Source organism: Mustela nivalis (assembly GCF_964662115.1).
Source record: "Mustela nivalis genome assembly, chromosome: 12".
NCBI lineage: Eukaryota > Metazoa > Chordata > Mammalia > Carnivora > Mustelidae > Mustela > Mustela nivalis.
In genome coordinates this window covers 22,389,467-22,416,728 of record NC_139031.1, presented here as the reverse complement: position 1 = coordinate 22,416,728, position 27,262 = coordinate 22,389,467, and the positions used below count along the sequence as shown (strand labels likewise).

The window sequence follows — 27,262 nt, the reverse complement described above, 5'->3', positions numbered from 1 at the left end:
TTGGTGGCCTGGGGTCCGCGTCCATTGCGGAGGTGGAGGACTCGGGTCCTGCTTGGTGGGCATGTGTCTGAGCGTTTGGAGGAAACAGGACCAGAGGATTCGTCCCGCTCTGTCCTCCTCCTCCCCCATCGCTGCGCGGGACGGGGCTCTGACACCGGGCGGCGAGGGGTCCCCCAGAGCGCAGCCGACTGGGGGCAGGACCCTTCGCCAGAACCAGGGGATCTTGTGGCCACTCCTGGGGCAACCTCAAGCCCCGAGTAGCTCCCGTCCGCTCCCCCTCTCCCACGCCCGGGCCCTGGGGTGTGTCGGGGGACCGGCTCCCTTGGCCTCTCTGCGCCGGCTCGCCTCCACCAGGTCCCGGAGCGCCGTGCAGGGAGGGCTTCCGGGCGGGGGCGGCGTCAGGTGGCCGGCCAGGCCCCGCCCCCTCGGCCCGCCCTCCCTCCCCCTGCGCACCCGGCTCCGGGTCCCCGGCCTGGCGGCTGCGGCGTCTCCTACCGGCGGCGGCGGCGGCGGCTCGAGCGGCCATGGAGGCGGGCGCCGGGGCCGGCGCCACGGGCTGGAGCTGCCCGGGCCCAGGTCAGAGCCGCCCCTCCCTCACCTCTCCGCCGCCACTCCTTCCTCTTCTCCATCTCTCCTCCCTCCAGACCCTCTCATTCTCCCCCCAACCCTCCCTCTGCTGCTTCCACCTTTCCGTCCCGTCTTCCTCCCTCCATCCTGCCCCACACCCCGGGCCCGGTCTCCATCTTTCCGGGTTGGGTCTTCCCGACACCGGTCGCATCCTCCCCCCCGGCGGTCCTTCGCCCCGAACCGTCCAGCCCTGGGGGCCCCAGACCCTGCGCCCACTCCGGCCCGAAGGCTTCGAGCGCAGGGCGAGGTTGGGGTGGACGAGGTCCAGGGGGAGAATGGACAGGAGGGGAGCGGCTCCGGCCCAGAACCCCTTGCCATACGCCCCTCCCCACCCTCCGCATCACCTCGTTCCCCTTCCACGCACCACCTCACCCTTTCAGCCTCATCTTCCCGGGCCCTTGCCCTCGCTTCCATCCTGGCCGGTCTCCTCCCTGTCCCCTCCCGGCTAAAGAGACACACACCCTTTCTCTCCGGGCTGGGAAAGGAGCCTGGAGCCGGGGCTGCTGCGAGCGTTGGGTAGCGCAGGGCGGGGTCCCCTGAGGCCCCGCTCGAGGGGCGGCTGAGAGAGGAGAGTTGCAGCCTGGGCAGAGTGAGCCAAGCACTTCCACCGGGATTTAAAAAAAAAAAAAAAAAGTCCGGCGTTTCCAGAGGGCTGGAAGGCACGTCCCCTTCTCTCTCCCGGGCACCCCAGCCCCCCTAACAGCCCACTGTACCTCCTCTCTCCCTGCTCACAGGACCCACAGTGACCACTTTAGGCTCCTATGAGGCATCTGAGGGTTGTGAAAGAAAGAAAGGCCAACGCTGGGGGTCCCTGGAGCGGCGGGGGATGCAAGCAATGGAGGGTGAGTTTTCCAAAAAAAGCTTTGTTTCTCTCCCCTTAGCCAGTTGCCCTTCCCTCCTCCTTACCCCATCTGGTCCTTAGAACTCCCAGCCAGGACAGAGCCCTTTCTCTAGCTCACCTGAGCCCCCTCCACCCTTTAGGTCTGAGTTCTACCCCTCCTCAGCGCTCCGGCTTTGAGGGAGGTTCTGGGCACATCCCTTTGGGGCCCTAATCACCAGCTAACCAGGTTGTGTGTCCTGGGGGAGCTGCCAGACAGAGAAAGAGGCCTTGTTGGACAGAGCTTTGAAGCAGCCTTTCAGCAGGGGGTTTGTTCTCACTGCCACCCGACCTAGATCCCAAGCTGTCTCATATTTTTGAAAAGCAGGGAAGTAAGCATGTGAAGTGAGCATTCTCTTTCTGGTGCCACCACCACTAACTTTGAATGTAAGCCTTTTGGCTTTGATTCTCTAGGATCTCTTCCGGCCTGAAAGAATTGCCTGGGAGGGGGCTGGTAAGAAGGCCAACCATCCAACACTCACATATCCCCACCGCACCCCTGTGACTTAGCAGTTGCTGCCAACACCAGGTCCTTGAGAGGATGCCGGTCCGCTTCCCCGAGACTTCTTGTGAAGTGTCCCCAGGTCCATGTGCACACTGTGTGGGCAACCCTGCTCCCCTAAGGGGGACAGATGATGCAGACAAGGGGTCCCAGATGAACCTTGGGCTGCTGTTGTGAGACCAGGGATTCAGAATTGTAAAACAAAGCAAATAATCAGTGTTCTAATAAAATGTTGCTATTTCAAGGAACTGCATTGCAGCAAAGGAGGGGATACTCACCAACCAGAGGCTAGGGACCACTATACCCCAGGTTCTTGTGCATTAAGATAGTAGGCTTTCTTTCTTTCTTTTTTTTTAAGATTTTTATTTATTTATTTGACAGAGAGATCACAAGTAGGCAGAGAGAGAGGGGAAAGCAGGCTCCCGCCCAGCAGAGAGCCCAATGCAGGGCTCGATCCCAGGACCCTGAGATCATGACCTGAGCCAAAGGCAGAGGCTTAACCCACTGAGCCACCCAGGTGCCCTGGTAGGATCTCTTTTATACACAAGTACAACCTTGGACTTGAACGTGAAAACTGCCCTATGGGCAGCGTGGAGGGAGGGGCTTCATAACACTCATGCGAGGCCTCCTGACACTCTGCAGAGAAAAGAAAGGTGGACTTTGCAGAAAATTTCAAAAAGGCTACGTGAAAATACATTTGAAAGGGCCCCAGGGTTTGTCCGTTGAAATATTTAGAATCGTTTCATTCAGATGTTTTCTTTCTCTAACTACTGATAGGCAACTAACTCTTTCTAATTATGGAAAGGCTAATTTTTCCCAAGCCACCTGGATAATTTTTTAACTTTGGACAAACCTCGAACTGTGACCCTTGCTCCATTCAGCCTAAAGGCATACCCAGTGTCTGAATCCTTTCTTGAGTACTTGTCCCACACTGCAGGGACCACCAGGACTGGAAGAAGCAGGTATCCTTGTGCAAGCTCACATGGCTAACCTGCCCCCAGCTCCTCAGTTTGCCCGAAGGCAGTAATAGGAGGCCACCTGGTACAGTCCTGGTCCAGAAAGAGCCTGGGCCAGGTGGAGGCTGGGCGACCTTCCACCTGAGGACTCATCATGAGTGCAGGTCCTGCCTAGGGGCTCCTTGGGGGACACAGGTGGCACTATTATACCATCCCTGCCCTGGGACCATGAGCTTTCCAGGGTTCCTTGAAGGACTCTGGAAAGGAAGTTGACTCTAAGCCCCTGGTGGGATGGGTTTCTCCTCCAGGGGAAGTGTTGCTCCCCGCTCTCTATGAGGAGGAAGAGGAGGAGGAGGAAGAAGAGGTGGAAGAAGAGGAAGAGCAAGTGCAGAAAGGGGGCAGCGTGAGCTCCCTGTCTGTCAGCAAGCACCGGGGCCTGAGCCTCACGGAGACAGAGCTGGAAGAGCTGAGGGCTCAGGTGCTACAGCTGGTGGCAGAGCTGGAGGAGACACGGGAGCTGGCGGGGCAGCATGAGGACGACTCCCTGGAGCTGCAGGGTGAGTGCCCGGGAGGGGGCTAGAAGCCCTGGGCTCCCTGGATCCCAGGATCACGCCTGCTCCCCCTCTCCCTGCAGGGCTCCTGGAGGATGAACGGCTGGCCAGTGCCCAGCAGGCAGAGGTGTTCACCAAGCAGATCCAGCAGCTCCAAGGTAATTCCCAGCACTCAGGCTGGAGGGCAGGTGCATCCGAATGCTTTTGTCCTGAGGGTTTGGCTGAAGCCTAGCAGATGAATATAAACTAATTCAGTCCTTTCTCCTCATTTTCTGCTTACTATTCTCACTTTTTTTTCTCCTCTCTCCATTCTTTTTTCTACCTAGTAGCTGCTCTTCTTTGCATCACTGCCTGGCTCTTCTGCCCTCCCCTGCCCTTTCTTGCCCTCCTATTTCACATCTTCTCTCTCTGGCTGACAATCTCCCTTTTCTCTCCTCCAGCTTCCTGCCTTCACACCTATATCCCTTTCCCTTTGTTCTGGGGGTGGGGGGCAGGTAATTAGGGCTGAATACCAAACCAGACTACTTTTCCCTGTCCCTACAAGGACACCATGGGAAGAGCAATGAGCCAATGAGAGGGGATTGAAGGGGACTCTGCATCTTTTAAGAGAAGCAGATGAGAACTTGCTCCCTAGGACCAAGCTTATGGCCCCAAATCCCTTGCTTCTAACACCCACATCCCTTTGTCTCTGGAAAGCAGCAAGGCAGGTGTCCCACATTCCACTGCACCACCAAAAAAAGAGGCAGCTTTTGTTACTTGCATGGACTTCCAGAAGGTTTAGGGGAACTGCCCTAGAAAACAGCAGGGACTCTCCCAGGAGAACTGAGATGAAACCAAAAGAGAAATATAAATGGAGAAAAAAGCAAGGCTGGGAACCAGGCCTGGAGAGGAACAAGCAAAGGTGTAGGAAGGGAGGAAAAGAGAAGCGAAAGATATAAGGCAAGGTAGATGCAGGAGACGTAGACAATGAATGGGAAGAGGGTGAAGGAGAGAAATGGCTGGAGATGTGTTGTAGCTGGGAAAACTGTGAGCATTGGTCTCGAATCACCTAGATTCTTGGGTCCAACTCTGCAAGCTTTAAGATCTTCAGCAAGTCACTTTTTCTTTTCCTTAAAGATTTTATTTATTCATTTTACAGACAGAGATCACAAGTAGGCAGAGAGAGAGGGGAAAGCAGGTTCCCCACTGAGTAGAGATCCCGATGCTGGGCTCAATCCCAGGACCCTAGTATCATGTCCTGAGCCGAAGGCAGAGACTTTAACCCACTGAGCCACCCAGGCGCCCCCAGCAAGTCACTTTTATCTTTCTGAGACTCCGTTCCTTATCTGTACAATGGTGCTAATTTATTTATCATTCATTTATTGAGTGCCTATATACTTGGAGGACAAGCGATGAATAAGACAGACCAGATCCCTGCCTTAATGAAGAGTACATTCTAATGGGGAGAGGCAGAAAATAAACAACATAAGTTCAGGTGGCAATAAATGCTATGAAGACAACATAACAATATGATACACAGAGATGGAATGAGATGGGAATTTTTTTTTTAATGAGGCAGTTAGAAAAGTCCTCTTTGAGAAGGTGACATTTGAGCTAATAAGACTTGAATAATGAGAAGAATCTGAGGGAAGAGCATACCAGGCAGAAGCAACAGCAACTGCAAAAGCTCAGAGGCAGGAATGAGCTTCATGAGTTTGAAGGACGGAACAAAAGCCATTGTGGCTGAAGCAGAGTGCCTGTGAAGGACCCTGGTAAGAGAGAGTTCTGAGAAGCAGGCTGAGGCCAGATTACAAATGGCCTTACAGGCCGGCTGGGAGGTTTGGTGTTTATTCTAAGTATAGTAAAAGAGACATGGGAGGGTCTTATATTGAAGGTGAAGCCCTCGGGACTTCTGATGAAATGGATAAGGTGGAGGTGGGTGGGTGGGAATAGAAGAGACGTGAAAGATGACTTTGCCTTGAGAAACTGGATGGACAGTGCTGTCATTTACTGGGATGGGGAAGACTAGGCATTTGAGGGCTCAGGGAACCACTGGAGACATCTTTTTACATGTTGAATTTGAAATGACTATTGACATCTAAATAAATATGTTATAAGGGAACAGGTGGATATATAATCTAGAACAGGGGAGAAATCAAAGCTGGAGATATACATTTGGGAGGCATTTGAATCCCTGAGAGATCACCATGAAATCACAGGGAGGTACAGGAAGAAGAGAAAAAGGCCCAGTCCCAGGGATATTCCAATATTTAAAGATCTAGTAGAGGAGATAGGAACAAAAGAGACTGAGGTAGGAGGAACTGGCAGAAGCATTTCACACCCTGGCCACCACGAGGAGAAAGTGCTTCAAGGAGATGACAATCAATGTCAAAAGTTGCTAAATCAGATAAGATGGCCATTGGATTTGGCAAGATGGAAGGCTCTGAGATATTTCAGGGAAGACAGAAGCCTGATCGGATTGGGATTAAAGTGGAAAGGGGAGGAAAAATAGAGAAGTGAGTATAGATCATTATAGATATACTGTAATAGATCATTACAGTAGTCATATTTTGAAGACAAGCAGAGAAATAAGGGGAATGGAAATGAAGTCAAGGGAGAGTTTGTTGGGGGCGGCTTTAAGATAGGACTCACTACACTAGATCATGTTTGTACGATTGAAGGAAACGATCCAGTAGAACAGAAAAAGACCTTCGCTTGGGGAAGGGACATACTCCCTTACAAAGAGGAGGGAAGTCCGTAGAGAGGCAGGTAGGCAACTACTTGGGAAAACAAATTCTGGAGCGATTCCTTAACTCAGTAGGGTTGTTTCTGCTGAGCCTCAAGCAAGCTGCAGGTCTGCTGAAGACGCCCCCAAGCCCCACCCCGCGGGAGGAAACAGAGACCGTCCTTGCGCACGCGCGTTGCCCGTTTCCGCCAAGAGGGGGCGCGCGCGACCTCAGAGGTAGCTGGTGTTGACAGGCCGTTCCGGCCGCCACAGCCCCGCGGGGGCCGGGACCGGCCGGCGGCGGGGGGGCCCCCCAGGGAGACTGCTTGCAGGGGGGCCGACGAGATGGAGGCCATAACCAGTGAGTAGGAGCCCGCTTCTCTGTCCCACAGCCCATCTCCCGGGCCCTCGGCTTCGGCCCGACGGACCCATACCCCCTGTCAACCGGCGCTGGGTCTTCGGAATTCGGGTCCAACCTTCCCAACTCCCGGCCAGGGTCCGCCCCGCCCAGTTTTCGACAAGCTCCTCCCCCTCGGGCCCCCAAGCCCCGCCTCTCCACCCTGGGCGGGCTCTGCCCCTTTGCGCTATGAATTATGAGCTCGCTTGGGGGCGGGAGACTTTCCTCCATTCTCCAGTGGCTCTGAGAAAGCCGTTTTTATAGGGCCAGACCTGAGAGGGGAACACAAGGGAAGTTAGAACCCTAGCAAACAAGGATGTAGTAGGGAAGTGAAAGACATAACCATGTTTGGTTACCATTTGATGAGTCTACATCACACAGCTGAAAAGCTGTGAACTCAAAATACAATTTAGGGGCCAGTACTTACCACAGGCAGCTCATGGGAGCGGTGAGGCTCCGTGATTTCTAAGCTTCCAGGCTGAACAGATGAGAAAGCCTGTGTAAATTTTTTTAGTCGGGAAATTTTTGGAAAGACTCAGTGCATCAGTAAAATACTGTACATGAGTTTCGGTCTTCAACGTAGAAGCACTTAATACTTTCTGTTTGCAGTAGCCCGAGGTGTTGCTTTGGTGCCAGAATCTACTTTTCTACTTTTCTACCACATCTTACTACATGGAGTCCCTCCATTCCCTTCTTAGGTATTCCTTTTATTCCATAGCGGATGAAGCTATACTTCGTTAATGGGCTAGTGAGACTAGAGAGCCAGTAGTTTCCAAAGAATAAGTCTGCCTTTAACTTTCTGCCTCTAGAACATGGTAGATGCGTTCACTTATCCTCTTGACCATCCCAACCTCTGGGCTTTGCAGGTGAGCTGCGGTCTCTGCGTGAGGAGATTTCCCTGTTAGAGCGTGAGAAAGAAAGTGAACTTAAGGAAATAGAACAGGAGTTGCACTTGGCCCAGACTGAGATCCGGAATCTGCGGCAAGCAGCAGAGGATTCCGCGACCGAACATGAGAGTGACATAGCATCCCTGCAGGAGGATCTCTGCCGGATGCAGAATGAACTCGATGACATGGAGCGCATTCGGGGAGAGTATGAAATGGAGATCACTTCCCTCCGTGCAGAAATGGAAATGAAGAGCTCTGATCCATCCAATAGTTTAAATCTTTCCGATTACTCTGAGATGCAAGGTATGAGAGGGCAAGCCTTTTTCCTGGTCTCTCAGTAGAGCCAAGCAGAGGGAGTTTGTCTCCAAGAAGATGGTTGAAGGTGGTCTTAGATCATGAATTGGGAACCTCTAGAGAAAACCTCCAGGCTGAATTCAAGACTCTAAGGGTGGAAAATGTACCCAGATGTCTCATAACCAGTCAGTGATGGTATAAGAAATAGCACTGTGAAGATGTACCCTGAGAATTTTTCTCAGAGAGCCATTGATTTGTTGATTTGACTGTGGGAAAGCCCTTCCTAAAAATGTCTCCAGTTCCAGGATGGGAGGGTAAGGGACTGGTCACCTTGGGAGACTCCTACTGCTCTGGCATGGCAGTTTGCCTGGTCCATGTTTCTTTTTTTTTTTTTTTTTTTTGGTGGGGGGGCTCCAGTCCTTGAGCCCTCTCCAACGTAGAAGCTTTAGGGAGCAGCAAATCAGAGCACAAGACAGCTGGAGAGGAAGAGAGGTTATTTCCAGTAATACATGAGATACTAAAAAGCTTAGAGCTTTGCTTTCAGACAATGAGTCTCCCAGCTAGTTGCTAGGATTCATGACATCAGAGAGTCTGCCTTTATTCTGAGGCTAGATTTATGATCTGGGTATAATGGGAGGCGCTGTATTAGGCCAGGTCAAGCAGAGGCAATCAACAAGGAATCAAAGAACTGCAAGTTTTCCCAGCTGTAACAAGCTTCTCAGAAGAACCTTTGGACTGGTGGTGCCAGGAGAGTGAGGCCAGCACAGTGGGAAAGCTTGGGTTGAAGTTAAACAGACCTGCGTTCAGAATCTCAGTTGTGCTAATTAGCGGGATGAACTTGGCCTGGTTATTATCTCTCTGAAACTTAGTTTCTATATCTGTAAAAATTGGTTAATAAAACTTTACAGCCAAAGGGAATCCTGGAACAGGAAAGGGCCTTAGGGAAAACGGGAGAGAAATCTGAATAAAATGTTGAGTTTAGTTAACAGTAATGTATGAATGTTGATTCCTGAGATGTGACAAATGTACCAATGGTAAGATGTTAACAATTGGGGAAACTAGTTGAGAGCCCTCCTGGGGACTTTTGCACTATCTTTGTGAATCTAAAGTTATAAATTAAGAGTTTATTTTTAAAAAAGAGAAAGAAAACCTTACAGGGCTATTTTCAGGATTAAATGAAATGCCTAGTATGTTGAAGTACTCACAGACTAACTGAATGTGAGACTGAAACCATCAAGTCTAATGCTTAGCACGTGGTTGGCTTGTATTAAAGATTAGTTTCCTTCCTTCCATGATAATCTGCAGTATTCCAAGAACTTTTGATTGGAATAAAGAGGGAACATTAGACATGAATTTCAGGGTGTTGAATCTGAGAGCAGATAAGATAGGCCTTGTGTTAACTTGGAGTAAGTTAACGTTCTTTAAATATCAGTAGAATTGGTATTTTAAGAGATATAATTCTTTTTTTTAAAAAAGATTTTATTTATTTGAGGGGCACTTGGGTGGCTCAGTTGGTTGAGCATCTGCCTTTGGCTTGAGTCATGATCAAACCCCACATTGGCTCTCTGCTTCGTGGAGAGCTGCCTCTCCCTCTCCTTCTGCTTGCTGCTCTGCCTGGTGTGCTTGGTCTCTCTCTCTGTCAAATAAACTAATACAATCTTAAAAAAAAAAAAAAAAAACAGAAAAAAGCAACTATTTAAAAAGATTTTATTTATTTGAGAGAAGGAGAAAACACAAGCAGGGGGAGCTCCTGCTGAGCAAGGGAGCCTGATGCGGGAGAGGGACAAGTAGACCCCATGCTGAGCAGGGAGCCCGATGCAGGGCTCAATCCCAAGACCCTGGTATCATCACCTGAGCTGAAGGCAGTCGCTCAACCGACTGAGCCATCCAGGTGCCCATAATTGCAGCTTTAAAAAGTATTGGTACCTGGTACTTAAGAACATGTGCTGGGGCATGTCAGTGAGATCTGTGCTGATGGTTGAGGATGATATGTGGGTCTGGTTGGGATGGGCTCTTCTGACAGCAGATAAAAGATCATTAGAATTCTTGACCACATGCTGGCTAGTGTATTTGGTGTGGTGATAGAGTAAGTAAAAGGATGTTTGAGATGCCGGTGTTGTCTCCAGAGGGCCAGGACTGGCAGTGTGACATCTGGCAGTTCACATCCCTCAGCTCTTATACTAAAAGAGTAATGGGAAGGTCATCATAAACAGTTCAATGGAAAGTTAAACTACGATAACCCAGAAACTCTGTGGAAACCTTCACCAGCTCCTAAAATCTCAAGACTCTGCCTTGGTTGAGGTTTTGAAGATGGGCACCCGGGGCAGATCTTCCAGGCAGATGAAAAAACGGGCAGCTACCTGAAAGAGGACACAGACACAGCAGTGTGTAATTTGGGGGCCTTCTCTTCCAAACCGCTGCACATGGTGTCTCTTCTGTCTTTAGGAAAAGAGAAGCTATTCAGCCTTCTGCGGTCCGATTTTTATGCAGGCAAATTAGGGGCTGATTACCAGTGCTTCTTCCCTGGGATCTCACGTGTCTCCATCTGTCCCCTGTAGAAGAGCTGCAGCAACTGCGGGAACGCTACCGCTTCCTGAACGAGGAGTACCGGGCCCTGCAGGAGAGCAACAGTAGCCTCACAGGGCAGCTTGCGGATCTGGAGAGTGAGAGGTACAGCCAGCAGGCTGGGGGGACTCTGCAGGACTCCATTTTGGGCTTGTCTCTTGAGTAGAACTAGTGAAGGCAGATGTCAGGCTAATGAATGTCCCTCTTCTCCTAGACAGCGGTCCTTTCCATGGTATTCTTCAAAGGGTACAGATGCCACCTAGAAGCAGGCATGCAGATCCAACTGTCTCAGGACTGGGGTGCTAAAATGTAGTTTTCTTCCATTCTAGGGATTGAGGTTTGGTTTGCTCTGCCCTAGAGTTGGTCAGAAGTGATTCCTTCATTATCTACACAGCCTGGATTCAGTCTAATGGTGTAGGGCCTCCAGATTAGAGCTGGCTTGACACAAGGTCCAGCCTTTAGCCCAAGTAGACTAACACTCTTAGGTCTTCCAGAGCCAGACATGCCTTGATTGAGGTGCTGGGACCTTTTTCTTCACCTTCTCAGTATGTTTATTTGGGAGATAAACCACAGTAGAAGGCTCTTTACCATCTTTGCTTAAAATAAAGACATCAGGACCAAGCACACTTAGCAGGTGATGCCAGGCAGAGCTCTTACCCAAACATGGCTCTGGGGTTCTGGCTCACAGGACACGAAGAGCAACAGAAAAGTGGCTGGAGTCCCACATGCTAAAGGATATGATGTCAGCAGAGTCTCAGACTTCAGAAGTGGATTTTCTAGAACCTGATCCTGAAACCCAGATGTTGCGACAACAGCTTCTGGGAGCTGAAGAGCAGATGCATGACATGCAGAACAAGGTAGGGGAAGGCAGGCACCTTGGTTGTTTCTCTTTTACCCTCTCCTGGCCCTTGTAGAAATGCCTCCTTAGACACAGGGCTGACAAAGGGGGCATGCACTGTGGCAGGCGGTAGTACCCTGGGGTTTCACTTGCTTGCCTGATGTGAATATTCCAGTGAGACGAATGTCATATTCTCTCCAAGATATTCTTTGCCCCCCACCAAGCCTGTTCTCAAAGGGCACATGGCACCTGTCCTCAGTCAGCCTTTCCGTTTCGTCTCCTGCACAGTGTAAGAAGCTGTGTTGTGAGTTGCAAGAACTACAGCATCATCGTCGGACCAGTGAGGAGGAGCAGCGGCGGCTGCAGAGGGAGCTCAAGTGCGCGCAGAACGAGGTGCTCCGGTTTCAGACTTCCCACAATGCCACACAGGTAACCATGGCCAGGGGACGGGCATCTGGGGAGGGCAGAAGGGCCTCTGTGGAGTCGCGGCTTCAGAGAAGGATGGACGCAGGGCAAGGCTATGCTCTGCTGACTCTTGCCCTCAACCGAGGGTATAGTCTGCTGGAGACCAGCTGGAGAAGTCACGTAGCGCTGCATTCTAGAGATGGTAGTCATTACCGAGTGTCTGCCTCACAGAACAAACCCGACCGTAGACCTGTGGGAGCTCCTCAAGATGTCTGCGTCTGGAAAGGACCCAAACTGGTCTGTGGAGGGGTCTGCTGTTTCTCGAGAGTAACTGTTCTGCCCACATCCTCCCACCACAGAATGAGGAGCTGAAGACCAGACTCTGTGCCCTGCAGAAAAAGTATGATGATAGCCAGGATGAGCAGAATGAGCTCTTGAAGGTGCAGCTCCAGCTTCAGTCTGAGCTCCGGCAGCTCAAAGTCTTGAAATCCACAGGCGTAGAAAGCCCAAGTGAGAAGGTAACAACAAAAGGAGGTGAGGGGCAACCGAGGTGCTAAGAGGTTTTGGGGAAGGTGGCCCAGAGCAGAGTTAGACTAAGGGCGGCTGCCAGCCGGGCCGCACCCCCGACAGGGGCCTCTGGCCTCCCACGAGCGCTGAGCCGGTCGAGAGGACAGCCGGTAAGCCAGGGGCAGGGAGAAGGCAGGCCTTAGACTGGCCGTGTCCGAGCGGGGCTCGGGCGGAAGAGCGAGCGGGTTGCTGACCCCCAAGATGCTGCCCATGGCGGGCCCGCTGCGCCCACTGCCACAGCCCCCTCCACTGCAGGAGTTACTCTGCCGGCTCCAGAAGCTGCAGCTCCAGTACCAGCACATCACGTGCGAGAAGGATAAGCTGCTGGAGGTGCAGCACCAGCTGTGCGGGGACCTGCGCTACCATGAGGCTGAGGTACAGCGCCTCAAGGACATCGTGGCCTCCTTCCAGGAGAGCAGTGAGAAGGTAAAAGAAGCTTCAGGTGAGGGAGAATGTAGCCAGATGGAATCTTCTGTGAGAGCAATAGGACTGAGGAGGGGGCTTCGTAGGAGTTCTGTGGTCCAGTCCTTGGTGCGGGGGACAAAGAGGTACCTAACAGAAAGGTGATCTCAGAGAGTCATGACGCTCTCCACTTCCTTTGATTTTAGATCAGAAACTCAGCCTATAAAAAGGTGGCTCTCTTTCTTCCCCACCTGCCTGAAAAGGAAACCCCAGAAGGTCCCTGTGTAGAGCCTGTTAGGGTCCATCTCTGGAAGCCCCCAGTGGGATGAAATTGGGACCAGAAAGGACCAAGCAGATCCTTTAGTCCCCGTCTGAGAGGAGAGAGTAGCTGCAGGGGCTCCTGGGATGATGGCGGGGCCTGCCTCCCCTACCCCAGAACGCAGAGATGCACGCCCAGCTTCAGGAGATGAAGCGGCTGTACCAGACCAGCAAGGAGGAGCTGGAGCGGCAGAAGTACATGTATGATCAGCTCGAGCAGGACCTCCTGCTCTGCCAGCAGGAGCTGAAGGAGCTCAAGACCACCACACCCATTCCAGAGGACAAGGGGAAGTGTGCAAATAAGGTAATTGTACTTAAGAGAGGTGAGATCTCCTGGGTACTTCCTCTGGAGAGAGGAGGTGTGAGGGCAAAAGGTGAAGTCATCCAGCCGAGGGGCTTGATGAGCTAGCTCCCTGTCCAGTCACAGCTGAGTGTGCCAGTCAGGAAACAGAGTCAGAGTCCCACCGTTAGCTGTTAACAGTTTGCCTTGATCTGGACTTTGGGCCCAAGCCACAGCTTAGTAGGATCACTACAGCTGGATCCAGTCTGAACACCTGAAGATTTTGCACTTGATTCCATGTGTGTCGTCATTTATCCTTCATTATTACAACTTCAGTGATATCTTGTCATTTGTGGAGAAGGACATACACAAAAGCCCACATATACAGCTTTTCTCATTAGACCCAGAAAAAGAAGGTCCAGTTTTCTCAGGCAGTTGCAGATGCTCTTGTCAGATGATGTGGTCTTATGCCCTGAGTGCTGATTGGTTGTTCGAAGGACTTAGGTGCTTCCAGGGTTTACTCTGTTACTTCAGAGGAGCGAATTTCTCTAAACTTGAGTTTTACCCTTTTTAAATTGAACAGAATACTATTTTCTTCTCACTTGGCTTATAGTAATAAATCCTGGTAGTGATAAGTAAGGCCTTCCTTATTCATTTTCTTTTCTTCCATAGTGTGTAAAATGCAAGCTATTATCAGTTACCCCGTGTTGAGCACTTTCAACTCCTGATCACTGATAGGAAATGGAAGGTGTTGAAACATGATGGAGAAAAGGCACAAGATTCTCAAAAGATGGGTGGAGCAAGTCACCTTCTGCCAGAGTACTCAGTGGCTCCTCCTGCAGCCAGCAGCAGGCTATGTCCCTGGGGAAGGGCCTCTGGAAGACCCAGAATGGGGAGGTTGTTTTGACCACTCCCAACAGCCCACCTGCCTTTCTACACCCAGGCTCACATTTCCTCTCTCCCTCCTCTGTTTAGAGGCCAGAGTGTCTGTGGTTTTGCTCATGCCCTCTGCTCCTAGTAGAAGCAGCTGTGGAGCAGGAGAAGCAGGCTGACACGGAGCCAGCTTTTCCCCTTGTCCTAAAAACAGCATTGAGATCAGTTTGATATTAGAAGGTCTGAGTTCTTGGAATCATGGGATAATTTAGTCTTCTCAACCCAAATTCAGCAATAGCCCATATTCTTCTGGTGATTTAAAAAGACGATTATGAAAACAAAAATAGGAACAGATCAGCTGATGTTTTTATTGGTAAGGAGTATAATTAGGTATAAAACCAGTTGGGGTTGATGACAGTGATAGGAACTAGAATTCCCAGCAGGGTCAGAGAATGGTGTATATCACAGGGAAGGGCCAGAAGGGCAGGAAAGTGGGGTCATGAGAAGGGAGGGGTGTTGGTAACACTCCCCTCACAGGGCTCTCAGAAGGGACCAGTAGATGGAATCTGAAGCACAGCCAGATGGTCCTGAGCAGCCTGCTGGGGTTTCCCAAGTTTGGTGTCTAAGCCTGTATGGGCACAGCATGGCTTGGGATGGTCAGTCCGAGGGGACTGTACAGGGAGGGAGCCCCCGGTGAACCATAAGGACCAGGAGGGCACAGGAGGGCTCTGCCCGCTGGATGGGGCGGAGCAGCGGATCACCGAGTAACTGTCCCTCCGCGCCCGCCCCGCCCACAGTGTGACGCACTGCTGTCCAGACTGACAGAGTTGCAGGAGGAGTACAAGGCCAGCCAGAAGGAGATGGGGCAGCTGCAGATGGAGCAGTGCGAGCTCCTAGAGGATCAGAGGAGGATGCAGGAGGAGCAGGGGCAGCTGCAAGAAGAGCTGCACAGGCTCTCGTTCCCACTGCCCAAAGCTGGGCTCCTCCCAAAGGTAACCCTGGCCGGGGAGCCGTGGCTAACTAGGGAGAAGCTGCTTGGAGAAGCTTCCGAGGTGTAACTACGCCTGGGAAAAAGAACAGGGTGGGGACTAAACCTTCTCTTTGCTGTCTCAGCCCCTCCTTGTCACCAGTCTCTTTAAACCAGAAAGTTCAGTATAGCTGATTAGTGTTTAAAGTCTTAAAATACATAGTATAGTCTGGAATCTGTCCAGCATTTTCTCTCTAGGTATTTAGTCCCTCTGGAGAAAATATACTTAGAGAGAACTTTGTAAACTACAGGATACCTGCAAACACATGAGATCGTGGCTATTCACCTAGCGGTTCTCCATAAAAGACCGCTCCCCCGCTGCGACCCTGTCCCAGATGGCCGTTCAGAGCCAACCCAGAGACTCCTAAGGGAAGGGTCCCCAGAGGAAGGAGACATGGGTCTTCCCCTGTAGCTACCACAGTTCCTGCCCGCTTCCTTTCCACTCCACCTCACAGAGTCAGGAGCTCCTTACAAAGTTACAAGACCTGTGTGAACTACAGCTGCTCTACCAAGGTATGCAGGAAGAGCAGAAAAAACTGGTGCAGAATCAAGAAAGCGTGCTCAAAGAACAGTCAGCTCTGCACGAAGAGCTGCATTTTTTCAAAACGTCTCGTTTCCGGGATGTGTTGGAGAATCCCGATGATTCCAAATCACTTAAGTCCTCCAAGTGTGATCATGACAAGGTAACAGAGCAAGAGGCAGGGAGACAGTTCTGGGGCCAACAGCGTGGGAGGGCAGAGGGCTCCGTGGACGGGTCAGAGTTAGGAAGGTCTGTCTGACCAAGAGTAAGGATGAAACTAAGGCCCCCTTCTTCAGCCATGACCACGCATGGGCTCATGAAGATGTGGCTTTAGCTATGGCCTGAGGCCCTCAGTCAGATACACACCCAGTTGAAGCTCTGTGAACACTGAGAACCCGGCTGACTCGGGGATCTAATCGCCTCGTGATTTGATGCCCCTTCAATGTGATGCCCCTTCACATCATTTTCCAGATTTATACTATCAACTTAGTGTTTGTCAGGATTCCTTGAGACCAACTGTAGGCATATCATCCTTTTCTCATGAGCTGGTTGTTAATTGAGTAGTACACTTTCAACCATCAGAATCTATAACCTTTTGGTGTTCTATTTGAGACAGATCTGGGGCTGTTCATTTCTAAGGGAAGAATTCCTAGCCTGTGGCATTCCTGCTACTGGCCACAGTGTCTTCATTACAACTTTGGTGGCATTAACAGCTGGGTCAAGAGCGTTAGACTAGAGAATCCATGCATCGCAAGCACCAGGAAGGGGTCATGCCCCTGAGGTCACACTGGTAGAGATTTCCCTATAAGTCTGGGGCTGGGGGATGCATTTGGTCTGAGGTCTCAGGGTAGGCAAGGAAGAGCAGGTACACAGTTTCAATTTAAGGCTAGCCCTATTCATTCAAATATTAGCCTAGATAGGGAGAACCAGGGAATTGCAGAAGTCCAAACTGAGACTTGATCAGATTCCAGGAGCCTCAGATTTCCACCTGGATAACACAGAGACAGGAACCAGGTATAACTATGTCCTTAACCGATCAGATCTCATCCTGGGCATCAGCAGCAAGAAGCCGGGCCCAGAAGCCCTGGAAAACATGCCCAGAGGCCAGATTCAGAATTGGGGCAGGATGTACAGGAATTCATAGTGAGACCTTAATTCCAGGTCCACATCATCTGAGGGAGGCATTCTTGTAGGCTCACAATCAAGGCCAGGGCTGATTTTAGAATTGGGTGCCAGGGAAGGGCCTGAGCCCCAAGGTCAGGATAATGGGAATGGCCTGACTGTGAAGAGAGTAGGGTAGGAAGCCAGAGTGTTGTTGATACTCTTCCAGCTCTGCCTCAAGGAGAGAGGGATGTACCACAGTTAGAAACCAGGAGAAATGGGAGCCTGGAAATTGTACATTATCTTTCCTGAATGGATTTCCCCCCTGTGAGCAAGTGACTGACACGTGCCAGTAGCTGCAGGCAATTAAAGACCTAGGCTCTGGGGAGACTGGGGTGTAGGTGTGCAGGTGTCTGACGTGGGCTCTCACACATCCACCCCAGGAGGGGTGTGTCGAGAAGGACGGCACTGTCTGGAGTAATGGTAATGTCTCCCCACCCACCCACGGCAGTCCAAGCTCATCATCGCCCAGATGCAGGCTCTGCAGGTGCTCTACGAGGGCACACAGGCTGAGCAGGAGCTGCTGCAGCAGGAGCAGGGCAGGCTCCTCGAGGAGCGGAAGAGGCTGCAGGCCGACCTGCAGCTCTGCCTGGAAGAAATGCAGCTGCTCCAGGTCCAGTCCCCCTGCAGCGGAATGAGCCTGGAGAAGAACTCTGGCAGCGTGGCCTCCAGCAGCGAGAACTATCGCAAGAGTTACGGGAGCAGCATCGAGGAGAGCGAGAGCTATCACAAGAGCTACGGTAGCACCCAGACCAGCAGTGAGAGCTTTCTCAAGAGCTACAACAGTAGCAGCAGTGCCCAGGAGAGCAGTGAGAAGAATTACGGCAGCAGAAGCAGCAGCGTCATCTACAAGAAGAGTTACGGCAGCAGCACTAGCTCGGACACGGGTCACAAGAGTTACGGTAGCAGCACCGAAGGTGAACCCAACGAGCCTGAAGACATGGAGGTAAAAGTAACCAGTTGAGAGGTCAGACAGGGAGAGAGCAGCCTCCCGTCTTAATAAGAGATAAGTCACCAGGGAAGGGTTCGAGAAGTGAGGAGGGCGGCAGGGTCAGAGCCGAGCTGGGTCACTGGCAATGGATGAGGCACCCCATCTGTCTAACACGGAGATGCTCCCATCACAGTGATGGTGCTTTATGGGAGCAAACGCAGAATTAGCCCCGGGGCGGCTTCAGATCCTTGCCGCATTGTTCCGTACCCAGGATGGGGCCTAGGGAAGCAAGCGAGTGGGCCGGAGGGCAGATCCTTCTCCCCGTGGTCATTACTCCTCCGCCTTCTGCAGCACTGTGAGGACATGGTCGCCAAGGTGGTGATCAAGCTGCAGGGCGTGCAGGCCATGTACCAGCTCAGCCAGGAGGAACACGACCGGCTACAAGACCGGATGCAAAAGCTGGTGGACAGGCAGAAAGAGCTGAAGGAAGAGCTGGCCGCCTGTGAAAAGGAATTCAAGGAATGCATGGAAAGTCTTGAGAAGCCCACTGCCTCCCCCAACGACAAGGACAAGAGCGAGGTAACTGCTATCTGGGAGGCAAGGTCTCTTCTAGGAGTCCCTAGAGCCAGAGCAGGCCACAGGCCCTGGCCATTTCAGGGAGGCTGAGGAAGGAGGGCCGAGAGCCCGCTGCCTGCTCTGTGTTGTTGCTGCTGCCTTCTTGGTCAAAGCAGGGGCGGAATCCTGGGGGGCCGGGCGCCCTGCCCTAGCCCAGGTGGGCGTTGCTCAGGTGCTTGCTGCGTTCAGGTGTACTCGTCAGCAGGACTCCAAATAATTTTTCTCTTTTTCCTTTTGCCACTTCTCTCTTTGGCTGTGTCCCAGAGCACTTCTACAGAGATGTATTTTTTCACCTTTAGTTATTTTGGGTGTTCTTGTCTCTTCAACTGGACTGTAAGTACCTTGAGGGCAGAGCCTCACCTCCTTTCAGATCCCTTACGATGCCGAGAAGGGTGCTCTGCGTCCGTGAGGGATGGGACAGAAGGCGTGCTTTCTGCCCAGGAGTAGTCCACAGTCCAGCGGGACTCACTGTGTGCACGGGAGAGTTCGGACCACAGTCAGTCCGAGGGCCTCGCTTGCTTAGTTTTGTCACCTACCAGGGAGACTGTGATGCAGGGAGTCAGGGAAGACAAAACCAGCAATTAGGGAGCAGGGTTGGAATTTGCCTCTGATTCCAGGGTGAGGTACAGGCGCCCAGGCACAGTCTCAGGAGCAGACCGCACGTTTCCTCAGGTAGACGCACCTGGCAGAGAAATAGCTTGGGCGAAGTAGGATCTTCCGTCAAAAAGACGTCCAGACAGGTCCCAGTGAAAACGTAATTTAAATCATCCTTTTTTGACCCCATTGGGTGTAAATCGTCAGCTACCTCATATAGAAGCTATTTCTGAAACCGCCTTAGAGGCTCACAGTATCCTACAGTTTAATGTTTCCTCTCTTGTCTACTGCCCCGTGGGCCTCAGCAGGGCAAACTGTGAGGCAGGGACCCGAGGGCAGGGCCTCGGCTGAAGGGCCGGGCGGGGCTGGAGGTGACCGGCCGTCCGCCCCCCCCTGCAGATCAAGGAGCTGCAGGCCAAGCTTCGGGAGCTGCAGCTGCAGTACCAGGAGAGCATGGACGAACAGGGGCGGCTTCTGGCCGTGCAGGAGCAGCTGGAGGGCCAGCTGCAGTGCTGCCAGGAAGAGCTCCGCCAGCTCAAGGAGAAGAAGTCCTCCATTGCCAGAGAAACCAGGGGGAAAAGTGGCAACGAGAATATGAACAAAAATGCCAATGGGGTTAAAAATACAAAGGTGACCAAACCAAGCCTGGCCGATTCTGAGGGCAGCTGTGAGAACGAAAAGGTAAGTGATAACCTTAGGAGCCTGATAAGCAGAAAGGCAGAGGAGATCTTAGGGAGAAAAATCATCACCACCACCATCCCGGCCAGATGAGGTATTTGTAGAGAAGCTTCTGGTCTCTCTCCTGTATTAGAGTAGTTCCTGCTTGGTAGCAATTCCATACACCCTTTTCCTATGAAGTTAAGGGGAGTGGCACACAGACCACTCATATATGGGGGCACAGCCCCAAAGGACCACAGCCCTCAGGATGGACGACGGCTCCCATGAGCTCAGCCCCATCTCCTGGGGCCCCTTTTCTTCCTGGGTTACATGCCCAAGAGGGGGGCCAAATGGATGAAGAGAAGGAACGTATTCGAAGCAGTGGTGTACTCAGATGTGAGAAGTGAGGAGGAGAAGGGAAAAGTAGGAGTCGCCATCGCCCTACAAGGCTCAGAGGCGGTGGTTGAGGGGCAGAGCCCAAGATTGTAGCTCTGGTGGCTGTCCGAAATGGCTAGTGGCCAGATGGCCATGTGGGTCCAGAGAGGCCGGGCATGACTGCCCTCCACACGCTGCACAGGGGGAGACGCAGTGCCGCCTGCGCACCGTGCCAGGCTGGGGACCTGAGCGCTCGAGCTAGCCTGGCTTTGTCACGAGGGTAGGCATCTTCGCGATGACCGCAGCCCCCATCCTGCCCTGCCTCCACCCACAGAGTCTGGAGGTGGTGTTGTACTACAAGGCCAGCCACACGGATTTAGATGGTCTACTACAAGAGGAAGTAGAGGAGGAAAAGGAGGAGGAAATCAAAAAGGACACGAAGCAGGACTCCTGCAATGAACTGGTTTCTGTGCCGTCAGAGCCTACGGAGATGAGGTCCCCCAAAGCTGAGGAGGGCTGTTACGAAGAGTCCCAAGAGCAGGAGGGCAAGGAAGAAGACCGCAAAGTTGAGAGCGACAACGACGCTTGCCCCGAAGCTTCAGAGGGAAACAACCCCCTCAGGCTTTCTGAGAGCAAAAAGGTAACCGTGGTCGAAGGCTGGATCGTGTGGGAAGTGGGCTCTGGGCCTCAGGTGCCCTGGTGTGGCAGGGTGACCCGGCCCGAGGACAGACTTCTGCAGGAGCGTCCAGGCCCGCCGGCCCTGAGGCCCCGCGCTCGGGGAGAGTGGAGATGGAGCCGGGAGTGCTGGAAGTGGGCCCTCCATGGCCGGTGGTGGGCGGAGAGCACTTTGTGTGGACCCATCTCAGAGATCACCTTTTCTGGGAGCCAGTGTGGGGCCGTTGCAGTCCTGCCTCCTTTCGCCTCCAGTCGCCCTCATTCCTTCCATCAGGAGGTTTTCTGCCCCTCACCTGGTGCTGCACCGAGGAGCCCACGGTGTGAGGCTAGCTTCAGGCTCTTGGCCAGCCTGTGTCAGTCGCTGGAGCTGCCCTGCTAGGTTGATCTTCGTTGGCTGTTAGGAGTGTGGGGAGGCAGGTGTGGCTCAGGGTTCTGTGGATTGCAGGGCATGGTGGGGGGCTGTCCCAAGTAATAGAATATTTTAGTCTGCACAGCAGGGGCGTGGGCCAGTCTGGGGAGAGCAGCCAGAGCCCTAACCCTTTACCTGCTGGATCTGAGAGGTTGGGATGAGAGTATTCAGGGTAACGTGCCAACTGTACAGAAGAAGTATGTCTATATTTTAACTACTGGTACTTCCGAATTCCTGTATTAGTTGAGGTTGACTGGGGGCTCTGATTCCCTGAAGACTGAGTACTTCCTGAATCTCAGTTTTGGTACAGGCTCTTTGCGTCTTTCTAAACCCAGGGGAAGAAAATAAGTCTCTTGTGGTGGGATGTCCCATTCAGCTCTGAGGCTATCTGGAATTTTCCGGCAGCTTAGTCTGCGGCAGTGGCTAAGGATCTAGCATGCATGCAGTTCTCTGTTAACCCTGTGGCAGAGGACCATTACTTAGAATGTAAAAAGTAGGAACAACCACAGCCTCTTCCCCAGTCCTCTGTTTCTTCGAATTCATCATATTTCACCACAGCTGGTTCAGAGCCTCTGCAATCTCCTTGCCTTGGGTGCCACATCTCTAAACGCCAGGTGGCTCCTTGTACTTCAAAGTCAAGCACATTCCTTGTGTCTACATGTGGAGGCATCCCTTTGCCTCCTCGTGTCCTGCATCTTTTGCGGGCTGCTCTAATGGTGCACGTTACTGCATGCGAATTCACTTTCTCTTTGGAAGATCGTTGCGGTCGAAGAACTAGCACTTCTCCACTGTCAGCCCGTTCTAGTGCATTTTGTCTCACAACAACAGCATTAGACTCCTCGGGGATCGTAGGGACCAGGGCCCAGGACATGGGAGATTTGGTGGAGAGCGGCCAGAGCATGTGGGCTAAGGGAGGGACAGGCAGCCAGGCAGGAGACTGAGTGACCCAGGAGAAGTATACGTCCTCCTCATCTGGAGAGCCCGGCTTCACTCTCGGAGCTTCCCTTTTTCAGAGTTGCTGACCTGTAGGAATGGTATAGTGCAGATCCCCCCTGCTTGATAAGATGTGCGAGGGGTGTGGCAAGCCAGGAGACTGGCCCCACCACCTGGTTTGGCCCTGAGCAGCTGCTTAACCCATTCAGGTCTGCATTCTCCACAGGCTGCCAGTGGGAAGATCCAGGCCTGGGCGCAGAGGAGAGATGCGGCTGCCCTCACTGCCTGTTGTTTAACCTCTTGATCTCTTTCTCTTTTCCCTTTGTTTTCTCATCTTCATTATCCGTTGGACTCATGTGTTGCTGTCTTTTTATACCACCCCCCCATCTCCTGGCCTCTCCTTGTGCTTCCTTCTCATTTGATATGTTGCAGCCATCCCCTGCCCCCGAGCCCCCCATCTTCTCCTTGCCTCTTGTAGGCCTGGTGGTCATATCGGCTTTGCTCTGGTGCTGGTGGGCCGAGACGTCGTCCTAACACAGGTACTGGTATTGAGTCCTCTCCTTCCGAGGGGTCGAGGGAGGGTGCAGGTTGCCCTGGCCTCTCCTCTTTCCCCCTTTCTCTCACTTGCTTACTTCTTGCTTTTAGCATTTGACAACAGGATACTCAGGGCTGAGGTTTAGCCTTGGTTTCTCCTTGGGCTACTGCAGAGCCCGTAGCACCTCTGAGCACATCTTCCTAACATATAGTGAGTTAGAATGCATATTGCTGACACGGTTTGAGTTTCTGTCCTGTGGCTGGGAAAACTTTGGATGATCTCGGCACTGTTGCTACTTTGAAAAATGCCTGATTGCTTCTGATGAGCTGATGTCTGTGAGGCTGCCTGAGTGCTGTTTGTCTTTGTTTGGCCCCAGAACCAAGCTCTCACTACCATCACCACCCAGGATGGCAAAACAAGGCATCGCTGCTTTCCCCGTTGGTTGAGAGAGGAATTATGGAGTGCTGTGACCCAGCCGCAACCCTAACCCCTGGCTGTGTCCGAGGGCAGGCTCAGTTTGTCCTCCAGACATGGTGAAAATGGAACAGGGACCACTACCATGTTGTGTTCTTTCTACTGAGAAATTCTCTGGGGTGGGGCTTCTGGTCTTCAGAAGAATCAGAACCAGAATGCCAGGAAATATTTTCTAGTTCTCTGTTTATCCCTTTTGGGTCCAGACTCTATTGTAATTGCCTTCCCAAGCCAGGCTTTCTGGACAGAATGTAGTACTGGGGAAAAGAAGGAGATGCAAGTATTCTCAGGGCACCAAGGCTGACATATTCTGGGCACCTTCCATTTGGCCTCGGTCTATATAATCTGGTCTGTCAACAGGATACCAAATTTAGGAGGCAGAATGTGGTCTTGGGGCCCAAGATAGAGCCCTAGGGTTCTTCCACCTGTCTTTGGAACCCATAAACTATTCTCTCCTGGCCTGTTCTAGCTCCTTTCTCCTGCTCCCCTGCCCCCTGCCACCACTTCACTCCCTCCCTTCTCACCCCTGCAAATGGAGTGCAGCTGGCTTAATGCACAGGTTGGGGCAGCGGCCGATGCGTATGTTGGTAGTGCTCACCAGCCTCCTTTTCTCCTTCCTTCTTCTATTTCTTCCCTCTTCATCCTTTCTCCTCTTTAAGGCATTCCACTTACTCCCCAAAACCGTCTGACTCCTTTAGCGATAGGGTCCCTCCCTATACCTGTTCTTACCCAGTCTGCATCCAGATTTCTCAGTCCCTAGAGGAAGAGACCCAAAGCATTAGGCCATAAGCTTTTTGCTCCTCAGCCAAGCCCATGCAAAGTGAGAGAAGGAGCTCCAGGGTCAGAGTGCTCTTGGGAAGCCTGCTGAGCCCCACTCTGCAACTCCCAGTCCAGGAGCTAAGGCAGCGTAGCGTGTAGGAAGCGTGGCTGACAGGTGAGAACCTGGCCCCATCTGTCTCTGCCTCTTACCACAAGTCCCAGTGGGCAAAATGTGGAACGGGAAAATTAATTTCTTCAAATGACAGCAAAGAGTGGTAAAACCTCTGCCTTCCTCACATGAGGATCACAGGAGTTCATGTTTACGAAAGTGCTTCATAAATGATAAAACACCTCTTAAATGATTTAAAAAGTCTATACTTACATTCTACATACTATGCGCCTGGCACTGTTCTAATCACCCTACATATATTTACTCGTTTAATCTTTGCAAGAACCCAACGAGGTGGCTTTTGTTATCATTTAATATATAATAAAGCTAAGGCATGGCGAGGTCAGGTCATACCACCAGTGAATCGTGAATTGGATTCCAAGGACTAATGTTAGCAACAACTAAAATTCCAGCCTTGCTTCCCCCTTGCTGTCTCTCCTGAGTTTGAACAGCTTTCCATGGTTGCTTCCACGTAATTAGGAAGACTCCACACTTCTCTTCAGACGGTCTCCAGCGGCATCAGCTCTCTTGACAACTAATGTCATGTTGTTAACTCTCTGCATGTATTGTTTATAAGGCCCCTTTGTGTATCGCATATGCTAAGTGTCCTCTCCCCATTCTCTCCCTGCACTTGACTTTTTGGATCTGAGGCAGAATTTTTTATTCATTCCTATTAGGTATCCTAACATGTGGAGTTTGGGTTTGTATTTTTTTTTAATCTTGACCTTGTAGTTTCAAATTATGCATTTCCTTGCCTGCTCCACATCCTCCTCAAGGGAGACCAGCCTACCTTCATATGTTCATGTGCATTTTTTTTTTTTTAAGTTTTATTTATTTAAGTGATCTCTACACCCTCCTAGGACTTGAACTCACCACCCTGAGATCAGGAGTCACATGCTCTTCCAACGTAGCCAGCCAGGCGCCTTGTTCATGCACATTACAGATGAGGGCCTGGCCTCTGGGGTCTTGTCTCCAGGCTCTCTTCTGTTCAATTCACTGGTCCCCTAACAAATGCTCACACAGCAGCCTGTGCTGGAACCATACTCTTACTTCCTCTCCTTCTCTCCAAGGAGATCATGGAAGATCTGTCAGATGTCTTGATAAAATCCAAAACCATTTCTTTTATCTGTCAACTTAGTAACCTAGTCTGAAAGGAAAGCCTGATGTGATTTACACCTTTGGGACCAGTCTTCCACTCAGCTATCCGGAACTTGCCTCTGACTGGTATAAAGGGTACCAGTTCACATTTATGGGTCTAACTCTGTCCCTTTTTAAAAAAAAAAAAATTAATTTTATTTATTTAAGGAGCAGGGCAGAAAGAGAAAGAGAATCCCAAGCAGGCTCCATGCCCAATACCGGGCTAGACCCTGAGATCATGACCTGAGCTGAAATCCAGAGTCAGATGTTTAACCCACTGAACCATACAGGCGCCCTGCTTTGTCCTCCTTTAGGAACACCGGACTGATGTTTTCAGCAGTGTGCATTAGGACATACACATCTGAGCGTGTAAATGCTTTTTCTAGCTTCCTTTCCACTTATTATATAAATTACTCTGTATATCCACCTCTAGCATTGTTTCGCTTTCCATTTCATTTGTGCTGCTCTTTTTAGTAACCATTTCTACAAACGTAGACTCCTTTGCGCTTTGTAGAGGGGTTAAAATCCTCTTTTTAGTTCCATTATTCTCTGAGCAAATGCCTTCTTAGCATCAGTACTCTGCTCTGCTCTCACCTAAAATCATCCTTCTGTTAGTATGCCATAGCTGACGACTCAACCCAAATCCCATCTTTCAAGTAATACAGTAACGAAAGTAATAACAGGAACTATTTCCCCAAGTAGGTATTACCCACAATTTCATGTTCCCTAAAGGATGCTACTTTGTTGACCACGAGTCAGCGGGATTTGCTGTGGCCGGCAGTGTCTGGAGGCCTCAGCACACCAGTCCGTGCTCGGGACGTCCATCAGTACGGTGGTGCCCAGGGGTCTTTTAAGGCATCTGTCTCCCATGGCCGATGACTGGCTTCCTTGAGTTTCCTCAAACCAACATCATTGTCCAAAAAAGGTTTGGGCTGCCCAGGAATCTCCTGTTTGCTTGCGCTCTGTGGCGTGCTTTCTTTACCGCCCCCTCGGTCTTATCATTTTGACGGAGTTTGTGGCTCCTGCAGGAAGCCAGTCAGGCTTTTCCCAAAGGCCCCCAGTTGACCCTTTTTGTCTTGCCGTGGCGCTGGTCCTTCCTCATTGCAACCATCGGATGCTCTTTGGTCTGCCTCCCGAGCTCACTCCTGCACCCAGGAACTGGTATTGTCCTCATTCCACGGGGCGGGAGTACACATAGCCACCTCCGGTGATACTTCCGGGTACCTAGCTCCGCCGGAACTAAGACCACATTGACTCCAGTTTCCCAGGAGGTGAGAGAGACCAGACTGTGAGGTCCCTGATGTCTCTCCAGTGCCGGTAGACAGGGCACTCTCTGGCTTAGGGAAGGGTTCCAAAGGCCGGGCACTCACCATTTGTCTTTGGTCCCCACAGAACATGTTTGGGATGTGGAAGCCTATGGTGTTCTTGGCTATTGCGGCTGTGGCTCTGTATGTGTTACCCAACATGCGACCGCAGGAGTCAGAGTTCTGCCTCATGGAGTGATGGCAGACCTGGGCCAGCCAAGGGGGCAGATCCCCAGTGGCCACTACCCTCAGCTTTGGGCAGGACACACTGTGCCAGAGCCCCCACCCCACCCATGTGTCCCATGTGTCCCCCATCTCCTTAGCCTCAGTCACCCAGGCTGGAAAGGTTATGGGGAGCTGCTGGCTGCCATCTCCTGCCTTGTATAAGAACCTGGGTTCTGTGTCATTAAATATCAACCTAATTACCTGAGACTCTGCTTTTTCTTTGTTAAACACCTCAGAACACAACCAGGACAGAGCGGTTCCCCTTCCACCAGGGACCTCGCGTAAGGATCTGGTTCCTAAATATTTCTCACCCTACAGATGACCTCAGGGATTGGAGGGGCGGTCCTTGTGCTGCCAGCCGGATTGCAGACGCGCTGGTCTGCACCCAGAGACCCTGTCTCCAGGGGCTCATCCAGACACAGGAATGGAATGAGCCGGGTGCTCTGTGTGTGTGTGGGGGGGGGGGGGGTGTCAAATGACTTGCCCCAGGGCCTAGGCCCATACCCATCTGCAGTGAGAAGAGCGCCCTGAGAAGACCTGCTTGCAAGCCTTCATGGCCCGGTCCTTGTGACTCCCCATGGGATTCTCAGGACTTACTGATCATGTAGGGTCACACAGTGAAGAGGTGACACACTCAGCTTGAATTTGAAGAGGGCTTCGTGAAGGGACTACATACACAGGAAGAGTTAGGAGAACCAGCAAGGAATAGTGAGGTCCCCGGG

General features: G+C 51.8%; 1 protein-coding gene across 19 annotated transcripts; it reads left to right on the top strand.

Moving 5' to 3' along the window:
• The first annotated feature begins 433 nt into the window (after positions 1 to 433).
• On the top strand, positions 434 to 26,740 carry CCDC136 (coiled-coil domain containing 136). 19 transcript variants are annotated; one of them, XM_082694068.1, is made up of 20 exons: positions 456 to 576; positions 1,362 to 1,469; positions 3,271 to 3,519; positions 3,597 to 3,671; positions 7,481 to 7,804; positions 10,354 to 10,465; positions 11,049 to 11,217; positions 11,487 to 11,627; positions 11,963 to 12,121; positions 12,426 to 12,596; positions 13,009 to 13,194; positions 14,841 to 15,035; positions 15,526 to 15,753; positions 17,203 to 17,697; positions 18,034 to 18,261; positions 18,562 to 18,630; positions 19,291 to 19,572; positions 20,258 to 20,563; positions 22,373 to 22,479; positions 26,404 to 26,491. In XM_082694068.1, exons 1-19 carry the CDS (start codon positions 525 to 527, stop codon positions 22,472 to 22,474), a joined length of 3,651 nt encoding a protein of 1,216 aa, XP_082550194.1. In that variant the 5' UTR covers positions 456 to 524; the 3' UTR covers positions 22,475 to 22,479; positions 26,404 to 26,491. The 19 variants fall into 19 exon arrangements, 18 of the variants coding, with proteins under 18 accessions (XP_082550195.1, XP_082550194.1, XP_082550183.1 ...); XR_014301493.1 differs by lacking the exon at positions 22,373 to 22,479 and having other exon boundaries at positions 20,403 to 20,563; positions 26,404 to 26,740; XM_082694057.1 differs by lacking the exon at positions 22,373 to 22,479 and having other exon boundaries at positions 26,404 to 26,740.
• The last annotated feature ends 522 nt before the right edge of the window (positions 26,741 to 27,262 follow it).

Bases quoted from the DNA above. Each gene is read 5' to 3' on its own strand.
- CCDC136 (XM_082694057.1), top strand. From the start codon at position 525: ATGGAGGCGGGCGCCGGGGCCGGCGCCACGGGCTGGAGCTGCCCGGGC. The intron at 10,466-11,048 runs GTACAGCCAGCA...TCTGGCTCACAG, and splicing joins GCGGATCTGGAGAGTGAGAG to GACACGAAGAGCAACAGAAA. The intron at 17,698-18,033 runs GTAAAAGTAACC...CGCCTTCTGCAG, and splicing joins ACGAGCCTGAAGACATGGAG to CACTGTGAGGACATGGTCGC.